At 32.7% G+C, this 15,574-nt stretch overlaps 1 protein-coding gene across 2 annotated transcripts; it reads right to left on the reverse strand.

The window, feature by feature from the left end:
• Positions 1–8,650: 8,650 nt before the first annotated feature.
• Positions 8,651–14,384, reverse strand: LOC142983240 (facilitated trehalose transporter Tret1-like). 2 transcript variants are annotated; one of them, XM_076130151.1, is made up of 4 exons: positions 14,251–14,384; positions 11,151–11,272; positions 10,762–10,897; positions 8,651–10,193 (listed from the first exon to the last, which is right to left on the reverse strand). In XM_076130151.1, exons 2-4 carry the CDS (start codon positions 11,175–11,177, stop codon positions 8,929–8,931), a joined length of 1,428 nt encoding a protein of 475 aa, XP_075986266.1. In that variant the 5' UTR covers positions 11,178–11,272; positions 14,251–14,384; the 3' UTR covers positions 8,651–8,928. The 2 variants fall into 2 exon arrangements, with proteins under 2 accessions (XP_075986266.1, XP_075986267.1); XM_076130152.1 differs by lacking the exon at positions 14,251–14,384 and adding an exon at positions 13,715–13,826.
• Positions 14,385–15,574: the final 1,190 nt, after the last annotated feature.

Here is a 15,574-nt window from a genome sequence, read left to right on the forward strand (position 1 = left end):
GGGTACATATTGTAAAAGAACGAATGTATTGTTAGTAAAAGAGTATTTTCTCAAAAGTGTGTTTAATAGGTAAACTTTTTAATCTATCAATGATGTATGATAATGATTATCTATAATATGGAACTTCGAAATTTTTAATATTACGTTACTTTAAATAATGTGATTTTTAAATTTAATCATGGAAGACGTTTGGTTTTTTAAGTTTTCTTTATTCCTTTTTTTTGTTATTGTGATATTTATGTGCATTATTGTATGGACATAAAATAATTTTCACATTCTCGAGTCTTATATCTTTGGGTTCAATACTTAAGTCTTGACAAACAAATATACTACGTTTAATTTCCCATCCATAATATATGTTTTTCTCTCTTAGTATAGTATATTTATTTCTATAAAACACAACGGTAAGCTACGGTATCATTTTGCATAAAATAAGGTGGCAATTTCACAAAATTTAAATAACATCATAAAACAAACTTAATTCAAAGGAACTTGAAATTCTAAGTCGGTTTAAAAAACCCAGGAAGCGGTACAAACGGTGAACCGGACATCGCAATAAGATGACTACGAAACTCAATTTAACTTCGTCACGATCTTCTTAATAAAATTCATGAATTACAAATCAAAGTTTGTTTCGTGGCGGGCGCGGGAAAAATATTAACTACCAGAGTCTGTAAGATTAATCATTGCTTTTTTGCGGTTTAAAACGGTTTTGGCTTATTTTAGGGTTGTTTAGCAATGTTTACCTATGTTATAATAAATGCGTTTTACGGTTAAGTTGGTCGTAAATAGATAAATACGCACAAGATTATGCCCAGACAACAATAGTTTAAACCGACTTTGATAAAACAGGAGTTTTTGTTGCAACGCCATCTTTCGTAGCGGAAGCTTTTCAAATACGATAGAGAGAAATATTTAAATATAAATCTATATATAAACTAGCTGACGCGGCAAATGTTGCTTTGCCATATAAAAAAAATTGTGTCACTTAGGTGTATGAAAAATAGATGTTGGCCGATTCTCAGACCTAGAACAGAACTTTTTCATTCATTAGAAACTTGAAACTGAAAAAATATCATAATATTTTTGATCGAGCATATTGCTACCAAAACCAATTTTTGCTGAAATAATTTTCAAACAAAAAGGTTCTGAATTTTTCAGCTCTTTTTCCTTATGATTAGGAAAACATGATCAATTGACTGATTGAGGGAACAAACCAATAGGCCAATATCGAAATGCTTTTAAAAATAACATCAGGGAAAGTTAGTAAATAAATTTCGATCATTTATTTTTTAGAAAGATACTTACTATTTTGAACCTTTACACTAAAATATTTTCGTGGTCTGAGCGGTCATCTACGTGACTGCTTGTCCGCTATTACTGTTAGTCGGTCTTGGGTTCGACTCCCAGGTCAGGTGATATTGTATTTTTCGTTTACGCATTGGAATGTTTCTTCTTTAAGGGATAAAAAGAAATTGTAATGCTCTTTATTGATCATTGGTAGTATAGCAATATATTACATAAGACTAGCATCGTAAACGGCAAAGTTTAAGTTATGTAATACAGCTTTGCTTACACCATTGGGAACTATAGACGTGGTGTGCCAGAAATATTTTTTATAAGCATATTTGTTTTTTAAAATATTGTCGTACTTTTAAATCAAAAATGTTTAATTAATTACATTATAATAAAATGTAATTACGTCTTAATAATGATAATATCAATTGAAATGAAGATGCTTCATTTAAATAGAGCTCCTTGATTGCCGACGTTTAATTAAAACCAGATCAATTAAATGAGAAACTGTAGAAAAATATTGAAATTCTCTTCTTAATTACAATTAATATTGTGTATTAATTAGAACTGATTTCTTCTGAGTACTTTTTGACAAAATTATTGTAGGAAATAATTTGTCCTTAAAGTAACCATTCGTATATTATGACATTCGTGCACTAGACAGGAAGATAGATCATAAATATACATACTTTCATTTCAATAGACACACAATGACATTCTAACACGCGTTAGGGCTTGGCCAAACTGAGAACGCGGGTGCGGGCACGGACACGGCGCGTCGTACTTAGAGCCTGTCCAGATGAAGCGTTTTACGCGCGAGTGGACTCGCGCGTATCAATTTTACACTGCGTCCAGATACCGCGTTTTACGCGCGTTCTACTCTAGGAGGGACGCTCCATCATCGCAACTAAATACGTCCATACGCCACGCACTCGCGCGTAATACTGGACGCAGCAATGGCGCCCGAGTATCTCGACTCGCGCGCCGCTCGCGCGTACGACGCGCGAGTCGAGAGTCGCGGTTATTGCACGCGTTTTACGCGCGAGTGATGACACGCGCAAAGTCTTCTGGACGGGATATATGTAGCTCTAGTACCTCAAGAACGCGCGAGTGTCTACGCGCGAGTGGACTCGCGCGTAAAACGCTTCATCTGGGCAGGCTCTTAAACATATGAAATCTTATTGTAGCATATTCTGTAGTGGACATGCGGGCGCGCGTTCCCGCAACCGCGCCGCGCCTGCACCCGCGTGTTCAGTCTGGCCAAGCACTTAGGCTAAGTTCATATGACCGCGCACCTTCACGTAAAAATCGTATAGGCGCAGTATACAGACAATTATTTCGGGTTTAGTTGTACTTTGTGTCCTTTTTTAGAAGCCTCTGTGGAAGGAACACACAAAATTAGTTCTTTGTGGAGAACTTATCTTTGTAAGAAAATCAATAAACACTTTCGTGTATTACAAGCAAGGTACTACAAAAATAACCCGCAAAAATATATTCAGTCTCGTTCCGTTTCGTAACAGATTTTCGACGATTAAAGTTAAAAGTGTAATTATGCACTCAAGCCTCCAAAACGTTGTTTCGTCGTTACGTTTTTCACGTATTTTTTATTATTTTCTTGTATTTTAAGGACTATGAAATAGGAGAGAATAGCGGTTGAAAATCTCTGGTTAATATTAGATACCTGTATTACTTCATTTATAATTGCCTTCACGAAGATTTCTATATTAAAAATTTATAAAAAATCTTTGGAATTTCAGAAATTTATTCTACACTCAGTGTTTATTCGAACTGCTGAGCACGGGTCTCCTCTCCGAATAAGAGGACATCTATCACCCGAGGCACACACCAATGGTTTTTCGAACTAACGTGTGTATTATAAAAATTATCACTACTTCTTACGGTAAAAGAAAACATTGCGATGCCTATATACCTTCCATACCTGAGAGTTCTTTATCATAGTTCACATAATTAGTATGTTTAAATAAATCAATTTCTTCTCACACTCAATATACACAGTCCAGCATATTACCAGCATTGACCAACGACCCAAAACTCCGCAACTAGCTCCATAAGACCAACAGATATCTCACTGATATAATTCCGATGAGTCAGCCGCTATCAGAGGATATTAAAGCAAACGCTTTAAGATTATATCTCGCCAATCGGCCGTCGGATACGACTTGCTGTTGGTTTCCATTACACTAAGTTGTACGGGACGTCATGACGTATATCGAACGAAAATAGTAAAGCGATTAATATAACACTTTAAATTTATTTATAACGCATTATATAAACTAACATAGTCACACTATTAACAAAGATGAATGTTAATTATCACTTCTTTAAGTTATTTATTAAGTGCACATATTGTTTGTGTTTATAGCTCAAACAAAACGTAAACGCTAAAATATACGATTTTTGCTGCAATCCAATTAGTATGGCAAAGACCCCCAACAGAATTGATGTTATTTATATTACAAATACATCTAATATTTTTTTCATCTATTTTTGTTTTACAACTTTAAATTTAATGTGATAAACACAAAAAATACTGAGCTACTAGATTAAAGTTATTGATACCGTACTTTGATTTCGAACAAGCCAATGGACACAAACTCTTAGCATCGCAAGATAACGCTTCGCAAGTTCTGCTCCGAAATATCAAAGCGTTTGATATTATCGAGTAGTACAAAGAGAGGTTTTTCTTTAATGCTTTTGAATACGCATAAGATATATTTATCTGAATTATATTATACGTTTCATGAGACATTATTACTCATGTTTATATTCTACGAAGCAGGTATGTAATTTACTATCAAGAATTTCTAAGTAGTCGGTCGATAGATATTACGTGATTCTTTATTGCATTTAATAGAATGTAATAAAGGAAGAGATAAGATTTTTTGTTTACGATCTATACACCCGAACTCACTAATACTATTTTTTTCTATAACCGATAATTTCTTTATGCCCACTACAAAAATATATAATAAATAATAGAACAAAAAATATAAGGTTTAATTTTCCCACGATGTTTTCTTTTACCCTCAGAACACAATACTACATTCCTTATAATACACCTTATTGAAATCATACATACCATTATAGAATTACTAAAAAACATATCTACACACAATATTACAGTTATTTTGTTTCAACTTTGGCTATCAGTGTATTACTATCAAAGTCATCTTCTAAATCTCTTTGTTTAACAAAACGGCCATAATTATAATAATCTTCAATTTCTTGGAGAGTCCTTCCTTTAGTCTCAGGAACACATCTCCAAATCACAACCGTACAAATCAAACTACTAAGAGAAAACAACAAAAATGTACCAGAAATATTCAAATACAGGATCAAGTAAGGTAATAATTTGACTGTAGAAAAATGTAGGACACATGTCCATATAGTATATAAGGCACCCCCAATACCCCTATGTTTTACCGGCATTAACACAACAGCTAACACAAAAGTAATAGTATTAAAACCTGAATGAGATACTGCAATAAAACCAAGAAAACAATAAATAAATATTAAAGAATTCTTACATATTACACCTGAATTTTGTAAATAAGATACCAAAGCACCTATTAAAAGGAATAAATTACTTACAGCACCGATATATATGACCGTTTTACTATTACAATATTTGATACAAATTAAAGAAAATACTGCGCCTAATATGAAAATTACATCAATGAATAGGTAGCCAAAGGAAGCAGCTTTCTCATTACCAGTAGCCTGTTCCATGATATCTTTACTATAAATCATTAAACACACGGCACCACAGATGTAGAAATTTAACAAAATGACAATCATATGTATACTAGGCCTGTAGAAATCTTTCATCTTTATCTTATCACAAATTTCTTTAAAAAAATACTTTTTTGTCTCTATTTTATCTTCTCTATAACTAGCTATCAATGCTTTCAATTCTTTATTCGCTTCATCATCAGACCCTCTCAACCAAGTAAAAGATTTTTCACATTCTTCAAATTTTCCTTTATAAGCCAACCAGGAAGGTGATTCAGGACATATTAATATCATCAGCAAAGCTATAATTACTGGAGAACACATTACTAAAGCTAAGTTTTGCCAATTGATCAATGTACCTATAGAAGTTACTATTGCCAAACCTAAAGACTGACTGATACCTAATAACATCATTGAAACAGTCCTATATTTAGGTCCTAGCATTTCACTGACTGTCATCAAATTCACGATTGCAGTACAATTGCTACCAAGTCCTAAGAATATTTGGGCTAAAAGAATAATGTAGAAATCCATTGCTGCGAATGCTAGTATCCAGCCGATGATGAGGAGAACACAGCTGCCAATGAATGTGTATTTGCGACCTTTCCATTGCATGATTGATGGCATGAATATTGCTCCTATACCGGCTATGCCTTGCATTGATGCTGTAACAAATCAAGATGGTAACGATAATGTTTCATTAGCTTTTAGACAATTTAAACGTAAGTTCGCTAGAATATTTCTGGTCTGATTTATACTACAATGTTTATATTTTATATCTATCATTTCAAATTTTGGTCTATGTCGAACATTGACTATATCTTCTCCTGCTAGAAAATTCGATATTTTCCAGTCAAGAACGCTTTGCATCGCTGTATGATTTTTTTTTATTGAATTTCAGGAATTAGAAGCATACCAATCCAACTCATAGTGTCTAGGTCTGGTCTTATACTGGATTCGTTGGATTTAAACTGCTGCAGCAAAACGCAGGGATACCCAAAAGATCCGCCTACAGACAACGCTCCTAATTGCGGGGCTATTGCTACGAACACCTGAAAAGGGAAAAAATATGCACTTATTTAGTTACACCTGTAGGTACAGGAAGTAGTACCGGTCACGTTGAAAAGCTCTATGTTACTTGACAACTTCTTTGTGCATATTTGCATGTATAGTTGTTCCGGGTCTGATTGTACTTTGTGTGCGTTGTTTGTATGTTTGTAAAAGTCCCCGCGACAGAAATTCATAGTGCGGGAATTGTTTTTTTTTCAATTTAATTAAAGTAATTAAAAGACATTTCAACAGCAATTTGAAAACCTCATAATTATCATGATCATGTATTAAACCTTAGATTCCATGAGATCAGCATCTAATGACAGCACATGTAATCTGCGTTGAAAATCGGACTAACAGAGGTTCAAAAATTAACCACTCCAGCACTTTTCTTAGCCCGAGAATCGGATTCAGGATTACCTACATCAATCAAACTTGAATACCAAAATTAAACACCTACTGTAACTTTTTACATTTATCGCACTCCCACCTTCTATACCCGAGAGAGACACTACTAAACCCTGAAATATTGTCCCGAACAATATCCATAAATTAGCCATCTATAACAAGGCACCTCGTTAATACACTGTACAAACAACCGGTTCGATAATTATAATCATAGCTACGACAAAATTACTATTATTTACTAACAAACAAGGTGTTATTATGTCAATGTTATTGTAGATGTCGCCACTGTTTACGAGACTTGTCAAAGGTTTGTTGACCTTTGTTAATTGTATTTTGCAACTCTTTTTCATACTGACTTTAATATTACTCAGTTTTTTAAACGAGTTCGAAAGAAAAGAATTTGGAGAACAAATTCATTAACCTTGATTTTTTTTATTAGACTCGAATTTAATTTTATCGATTGGATAGCAATTTATGGAATGAATATTATGTTTAAATTACTTTAAACTTACTAACTTTTAACAATAAACGGGAGTAATCGCATTGAATCAAAATGATTTTTTTAAAGTTTATTTCGTCTACCCCTATAGGAAATATGCGTGATTTTACCTTTTAATTTAAAAATATAACAGCCCAAATTATCACTAAGCATCCCATCTACAACATGACCAATCAATGCTTACATAACTTTTCTAAGAAATCTTCACCTACTGAACAAAATCTCCTCAAATAATTGTCAAAACAATGACTTAAAACAAGTCTTAATTTGAACAAAACTTCACGATTTAGTATTAGCAGTTAGTTGTGCAGCATCCCTAAGGGAGTTTGTTGTTAAGACGGGAGATCTTATTGGAACGCCTTGACACTTTAAGCTATCTAATACTGAACGCTCCAATATCTGTCCGGATCCTACTGTTTGTGTTGTCTGTTAATTTATTTGTTAAGGAAACAAGATGTAATAGTTTATACTTGTTTTTAAAATATTATGTAGTAGGTACACAAAAATTAAATATGCCATTTGTACAGCATTTTCTAATTTTAATTTTGTAATAATGAATCTACGTCTGTAGCAAAGTAGAGATGTGCTTGACATGGCTTTGCGAGCATGACAAACATCATCACTGCTTTTAAAATTAAAATTTTACTTTTAAAAAGGCCTATTGATACCTTAATTATAGTTAGTAGATGAATAGAGGCAAATGATTTATTATTGCCGGGCAAAAGACGCGTGCCTGAACTCCAAACTGCTATCCAGATAATTATAATCCTCAAAGACAAAAAAAATGAACCCAAGACTAACTTATAAAAAACTTGCCTGTCTCATAAAAGGTGAAAACTCCATTATTATTGTATTTTCTTCGCATACACAGCAAAACGTATTAACCAATACACATTATAGAAACTTTTAAAAAGATCACATTTTTATTAAAAAAAAAAAACATTTGTTATTTTTCTCTTACAACCTGTAAATGACAAAGACAGCTGACTACTAAAACATACTTTCTGTATTTAATGAATGAATGATATTGCTCCTTGCGTTTTGATTGATAAAATCTTCCAAGTGTAGTTTATTGTTAAACAAATAAGTTGTATTGTATTTTCAATGTTTGTTAGTAACAAACACTCATGCAAAATTGTATGTATTTAGCCTACTTATATTATCAGATATTTATGCATCCGCTGATATTATGAATGTGCAAGTGCTTGTTTGTCTTTCTTTCATTAGAAAATGACTGAACCGATTTAATCAATTCCTTGCAGTGTTTTCGGTGAGAAATTATAGGTTGGGAAATATGTTATAAAATTAAATTTTTAGCTAAAGACCCAAAACCAAGCTTAAGAAACTTATTATTCCGAAAAAAACTAGTTATAAAGGCTAGGATTTTCTTTACTTACCGCGGTCTCACTGACAATGGCTTTTAAAATATAACATTTATTTTCTTTTGCATTAAATCGTGCTCTCAATACCTAACTAAAGCAATGCAATTTATCTACTCAATAGACGTCATAAAACATTGAATGAAACAACTCATTGATTACTTCAACAATTTATTACTACACTTGTTACTTGTTTTCTTTGCTTCGAGTATGTTTTGAAAGTAAATATAAATAAATACACAAGTGTGAATGGGTTTTTATAAATAAACTTTACTACGCTCAGATATGAGTAGGTTTAATTTTCACTAAGATTGACACGTTTTTAAAAATTATTGCTATTCTTATATTAGTAGGCATTGAAATAAAGATTTCTGAACCTGGTAAATTATGAATATTTATGTAACTTTATATCTAATTACTACTAATTAAATGACATCATAAATTAATTGCAATATTTTAGGATTGTATATACATAATACCTCCAGTAAAGGTTATGGAATGTAAACTGAACTTACTTATAAAGAGTACATAAAGGCACTTTGGTCACTCAATATTTTTCTCAGTCCTTATAAAAGGTACATTAACAGACTCATCAATAATATTATCTTTGAAATGTCCACAATTATAAAACTGTTCAATCTCATGCAACATTCTATTTCTAGTTTCCGGCACATACATCCAAATAAAAAATATAGAGAATGTTTTATACACCGCATAAATTAAAAACACACCCCATACATCAATATACACGCATAAATACGGGTACGCCTTCAACGAGAATGAATGGAGTACGCAAGTATACACTACGTATAAACATCCCCCTATACCTCTGTGTTTCACCGGCATTATCTCACTGGCTATAGAAAACCCTATACAGCTCGAACCCAAGCTCAAAAATACTACGAAACCGAGCAAAGAATAAACTGCAATATCGGAATCCTTTGCCACCTCCCCTATGCTCTGCAAGTACGTCACAATGGCAGCTGACGTCATGAATACAGCAGACCCTGACATACTGAATATCATTACTTTTTTGCTACTGCAGTACCTGACTAGAACCGTTGCAATATTATACCCGATAAATAAAGTACAGTCCATTATAAGTTTGACTTGTGGATGTGGTCTTCCAGAAGATTTTATCATCATATCTGTTGAGTATATTATCACGGGCATCCCTCCTCCCCAGTATAAAACATTTATTAATATAAAAGTATGAAGAGCTGGCATATAAAAATCTCTCCTGGAAATCGTTTGAAAGAACTCTTGCATACTATTCTGGCGTATTGTCAAAATGTCCTTCTGTGAATTGACGATAGCCTTCAATTCTTTCGTAGATTCTTCATCAGTTCCTCTCAGCTTCTCAAATATTCTTTGACATTCATCAAACTTTCCTTTACAAGCGAGCCACGAAGGTGATTGAGGCCAGAAGCATCCAATAGGCAAAGCTATGAGAACTGGACAGGCCATGATTATACTGACAGTCCTCCAATGGAGATATCTTCCTAGGATACCTACAGAAGAGATTCCCAAAGCTTGTACTGTTCCGTAAAGTACTAAACAAGTATTTCTGTACTTCGGTTGAACCATTTCTGAGACGCTCAAGAAACTAACGGCGAGAAGACCATTAGTTCCAAGGCCGTGGAAGCATTCTCCAATGATAAGTGTGGTGATGCTCTGAGCGAAAAATGTGAAGACCCAGCCAGTTATGATGGAGAGACAGCTTAAGACAAAGGCACATTTCCTGCCTTGATATTGCATTAACAGTGGCAGTAGGATGCTCGGTATTCCGGCTATGCCATGAACTGATCCTGAAAGTAGATAAAGGTCATATTTTAAGGAGATTCCAAATTCAGCGGTAACGTAACATAATACAAAATAACATGGAGTAAATATTTATTTTATTTATTATTTATTTATTAGCAGGCATGCAACTGGTTAATGCCTGTATACTGGTAATTCACTATGATGTAATCATTCATTAAATAAATATTTGTCCAGTCTATTTTTGAATTGATTGACAGTTTCAGCTTCGACTACATTCTTTGAAATAGGTACGAAAGTTGTAATTTGGCACTGCTGTTTGTACTGTATCATGCTCATGATAGATTTTCCCTGTAGCATTAAGTATTTTGAGATAGGGTCCACAAAATTATGAGAGAAACTGTTGAACTCAGTCTAAAGATGTAATTAGTATTAAAACAGGTTTTACGAAACACGTGTTTAAACGATGGCTTTACAAGTCATATGTAGTGTGCCTCTTTATTTTTCCGTCGAGGTTAGTGCAAAAAAATTTGCTATTCAATAAAAAGAACTTCGACCTTAAAAAAACTATGGTACAATTTATTTTGTTATAAAGAATTCTAAAGGTAGTCTTACCGATCCATGATCTATTGTGTAAGTCTAGTTGTACTATAGTGTCGTTTGCTTGTAGCTGCTGCAGTAGAACACTCGGGTATGCGATCACACCACCAGCTGATAATGCTGCTAAATGCGTTGACCCTGCTATCATAAACTGGAAAAATAAATAGTCGAGATAAAATAAAAAGTAAGCTAAGAAACTTTTGTATTATCAGTGCAGAAGATTACTATATTTCAAATTAAAATTAATTTGAAACGTTTAAAATAGAAGTAAAACACATATTTTTTATCTGTTAGTAATTGAGTGCCATCGAAAAAACGGCAACAAGTATTTATAAGAAATTTTTATTAATTTTAAAAAGTTTATTTTAAAATATGTATGTAAAAATGCTTTCTTTTCAACTTACTTGTCTTGCAAGAGGTGAAATTGTCATTTTTGCTGAAGTATTGTTCCGTTTTCTTCAAATGCCTGATTATTTCTTCATATCATTTTCAATTACCTATACATTTCTTGGTTACTTCAGTTCTTCTGCAAAGAACAATATTCGTTTACTCTTGTTATAAATACAAATATTTGCCGTAACATAAGAATAAGAATCTAATAATTATCAGAAATTAACGCACTTTACCTAGGTATAAGGTTTTACCCCCTTTCCGAGCTAGTGGTAGATTCAGTAATTGTATCGACTATCATAAGTGTCAATATTTGACCTAAATGTATGAATGATTTTATTTGCTTTCGTCACATTTTACACCGAATACTAGCCGTGGTCACACACGAATTCAAGACTCGTGTAATAAAGTATTAAATAAATATAACAAATAATAGGCGTGATAATGAATTGTGAGAATTCAGAATGAGAATTGAACTTTAACAGTTTCAAATGTTTTTTGTCATTTTTAGGGTTCCGTATCCAAAGGGACAGGGTCCTATTACTAAGCCTCCGCTGTCTGTCTATCTGTACGTCTATCTCTAAGTTGTGTATCATAAACCGTGATAGCTAGAAAGCTGAAAATTTCACAAATGATGTATTTCCGTTGCCGCTATAGCAACAAATATTAAAAATAAAAAATAAATATTAAGCAATGTCCCCTTACAGCAAACGTGATTTTCTATTAGAGGTGATGGTACGGAACCCTTCGTGTGCGAGTCCGACTCGCACTTGACCGTTTTTTAATTGTTTTACAAGTATGGGAATATTTATGACGCAATTAATAATTAATTTACTTATGTTAATATTATTAATTAGTTTAATTAACTGTACTATGAGAAAATACTGTCATGTTTCAAAACAAGTTACTACGTAAAAAGAATACGGTTTATTGTATTTAAATTAACTTAGAAAAACGTTTTTGCGTCACTCTATTACTTGATAATCTACTTATTTCTATTTTAAACTTTTATATTACTATTTATATGAAAATTTTAAAATTATATTTAGTCAAATTTGAGTAGTGTATTAACCGGAATAAAACAAAACATACAAATTTATCTTGCATATATTTAAATACATGCTTGCAATCTTTTATTGTACGGAAATCAACATGAGTATGCATTTAACTTTGAATTGCCTGACGTTTCGGCCAGACTTGTTTCGAGTCAGATTTAGAACACTATCAGTGTAATCATCGACAAAACATCGCAAATCTGGGTAAAACATTTGTATGGATTTTATATACCACTGTAACATAATAATATGATTGTTAATTTATTGTTCCTAAATAAATAAATAAGTATTATCGAAGTTTGATAAAAATGGTTACAATAGTTTAGTGAAAAGAATACTCTCTACTAGACTACTTACTTAATATACTGTTTTATCTCCGAAAAACGTTTATGCTCGGACAAAATGGCCGACAGAAACTATTTTTATATTTCCCTATATCCTAATAAAAAACGTATGTACAATGTTTAATGCCCGTTTTAGAGCTTATATGACTAAGCATTAGATAACCTATCTGCTGGATAAAAAGACAGCTATGTCAACACGACTGTCAAAGTCTGCCTGATAACCTATTTCAATCTCATCCAGAACTTGTTTAACTGAGTTTGACTTATTCAAAAACATTTAATTTGACTGCCAATGTTATTATTTCGCGGTACTCAAGTGTAAATACTGCAAGCCCGCATTATCAATGAATTGACACAAACAGTTGTACAAACATTACATATCATTAACACCTGTCTATCAACATTGTTATGTCTAATGTCAATATTATAGTATTTATTAGTGGGTTGGTGTCAATGACCTGTTTTAGTGAACTGTTGATGTTTTAAAATAGATTTAATATGAGACTTTGAAATTTATAGGACCATCATAATTTTACATATGAAAACCCGAGGTAACACACCAATGACTTTTCGAAGTTATGTGTGTATTAGAAATAATTATCACATGCTCCAACGGAGAAGGAAAACATCGCGAGGAAACCTTGCATGCCTAAAATTTGTTTAATACAAATGCCATGCAAAGTCCCCAACCCGCACTTGGCCAGCGTGGTAGACTCAAGGCCTAAACCCTCCCTCATTACGGGAGGACACCCTTGTCCAGCAGTGGGACGGTAATGGGTTAAATTTATTTACTATTTACACTCTACTTAAGTTAATTTAAGTAAGTTAAATACATATGTACTCGTAATATCACGCCAGTTATACCCGACGGTTTAGGCACAGGTGCATGAAAGTCATTTTTTGCCACTCACAATGACAGTCCCAATTTATAGGGGACGAGCCGGCGACGACCATGTTAGTACCATACTCGGTAAATAACTCCAAACTACTATTAAGAAATTTAACTACTAATATAAATTAGAAAAAACCAATAGCACTTTGTCCGACATGGGAATCGAACCCTAGACCTCACGAACAGCAGTCGTACATACTAATAGACGAAGTCTTTTAAAATCTTTAGATAAATAAAGTTAGTCAAATAATAAACAGACCCCCAAATTGTATAATTATAATAATCACCTTATAATTTCACATTTAAACAGCACAAATTAAAACGTCACTCAAACATGTCCACATCACAAATACTAATTAGTACAAACTAATTAGCTTGTCTAATCAAAATTGATCCGCGCATACAAAAAGAGCTGTGTGAGTATTTTGTATAAAATTTAACTGACGAATAAACTAAATTGGTGTCAGTATATGCATTAAATAAATTATTGCGAATAGGGAGTGCAAAGATTGTGAATTTTATATTGTGTGCTGTCAATTCTAATGACATATGACATTATTTTTAACCATCTGGACATTTTGGGAATGCACAAATCATTATTTTCTATTACAATTTACCGCACAGTATTTAAATAGGTTAATTATTAACAATTCGATAGTCACAAAGCTAAGAAGTTAAGTTAAGTCATCAGATGGGTTTAACGATTACTTAGGCCACTGAACCTTCCTAGCCATTTAAAAAAATCGAATCTAATAGAGTAGAACACTGGTATAAAAATGAACAAAGATGTAATTTAGAGAAATTAAATGAAAACTATACTGACCTGTTTTAACTTTATCTGCGAATTCCGATAAAAGGGCAGGTAAGTATTTGTCAAAACAAATATTTTTATCTCTGTTTCATAACGCAAATATGCGATTTAATGAAACAATAATCTTCCTTAAACCAACCACGCCATGACTGTATTCAAATCTTCAAACATCGTCTTTATATAGCTCAATAAAATTGTGTGAACGAAAACCTCGTGAGAACCTATTTCAGTCAAAATCATAAAATCCAAAATGGTTCTAGAACAAAAATACGAATCTTTTAATAGATTTAATGTTTAGGAAGTAAAAACAAACAAGATGAATATCAACAATTTAAAATACTACGTAAATTAATAAGATGCTTACGCAAATTCTTGATGACGTCAATAGTAATAGATCTACAAACAATTCGCCTCGGCTTTGTCTGGGTTTTTATATTTACATTCTTCATAATACATAACTTTTTTTAATCCGATAGAAATTCATACTAAAACAAGCAACAAATAAGCAACCAATTTGACTAAGAAGAAGTACGAAGTACATAGCGTGTCTTTTACAAAAGATTTTTTTTTTAAATTAGGTATATCACTGATTTCACAGAGTACTTATGTATACGGGCAAACTCACAAAATTATTTGCTCTATAATAGTAGTAGATCTATTTATTATTAAAGAGGTATACATAAATAATATCACGCATTTTTCCCATAGGGCTAGGCAAAGATCAAAAAACAACTATATTTTTATATTTATATTATTATAGCGGTAAAAATAAAGTCCGACTACTTAGTAGAGGGCTTTGGCATGCACGATTTATCTAGATCAGGGGTTCCCAACCTTTTCTTAGTCCAGGACCACTTTTATAATATTCTTGTTAGTAGGGACCACTATGTAGGTATATTAAAAATAAAATGTAATAATCATCCTGAAAATTTAAAATTTTAAAATCATTCACAGACCACATTTTGACTTCCTCGGACGGTCCGTGGTGGTCCACGGACCACTGGTTGGGAATCACTGATCTAGATTAATAACTAAACAAAAATATGTATTTCCCATAAGGTCTATAAGCCTGGTCACTAAGATTTTTAACTCTCGTGACTTGTACACATAATATTATACTGTAACGGGTCTTAAACGCAATTGAAAATTAAAGGTTACATATTATAATTATAATATTAGGTCAGTAATGTTCTAAATTCTGAATTTTGTTAACATTATTCAACCGCAAGCTTGCACACAACACTCTATACGAAGTTGTTGGACTATAAGATTATCAGGTAAATAAGATTATCTTGACACAATCAACAATTAGATTCGCAGAAATTATAACTCGGAG

The sequence above is a fragment of the Anticarsia gemmatalis genome, chromosome 23 (genome assembly GCF_050436995.1).
Source record: "Anticarsia gemmatalis isolate Benzon Research Colony breed Stoneville strain chromosome 23, ilAntGemm2 primary, whole genome shotgun sequence".
Lineage (NCBI taxonomy): Eukaryota > Metazoa > Arthropoda > Insecta > Lepidoptera > Erebidae > Anticarsia > Anticarsia gemmatalis.

What these genes read in the sequence shown, in the direction of transcription:
- LOC142983240 (XM_076130151.1), bottom strand. Translation starts at nt 11,177, where the DNA reads ATGACAATTTCACCTCTTGCAAGACAA. An exon ending in TTTCACCTCTTGCAAGACAA is followed by an intron (nt 10,898 to 11,150) that starts GTAAGTTGAAAA and finishes TTATTTTTCCAG; the next exon opens with TTTATGATAGCAGGGTCAAC. An exon ending in ACACAATAGATCATGGATCG is followed by an intron (nt 10,194 to 10,761) that starts GTAAGACTACCT and finishes ATCTACTTTCAG; the next exon opens with GATCAGTTCATGGCATAGCC.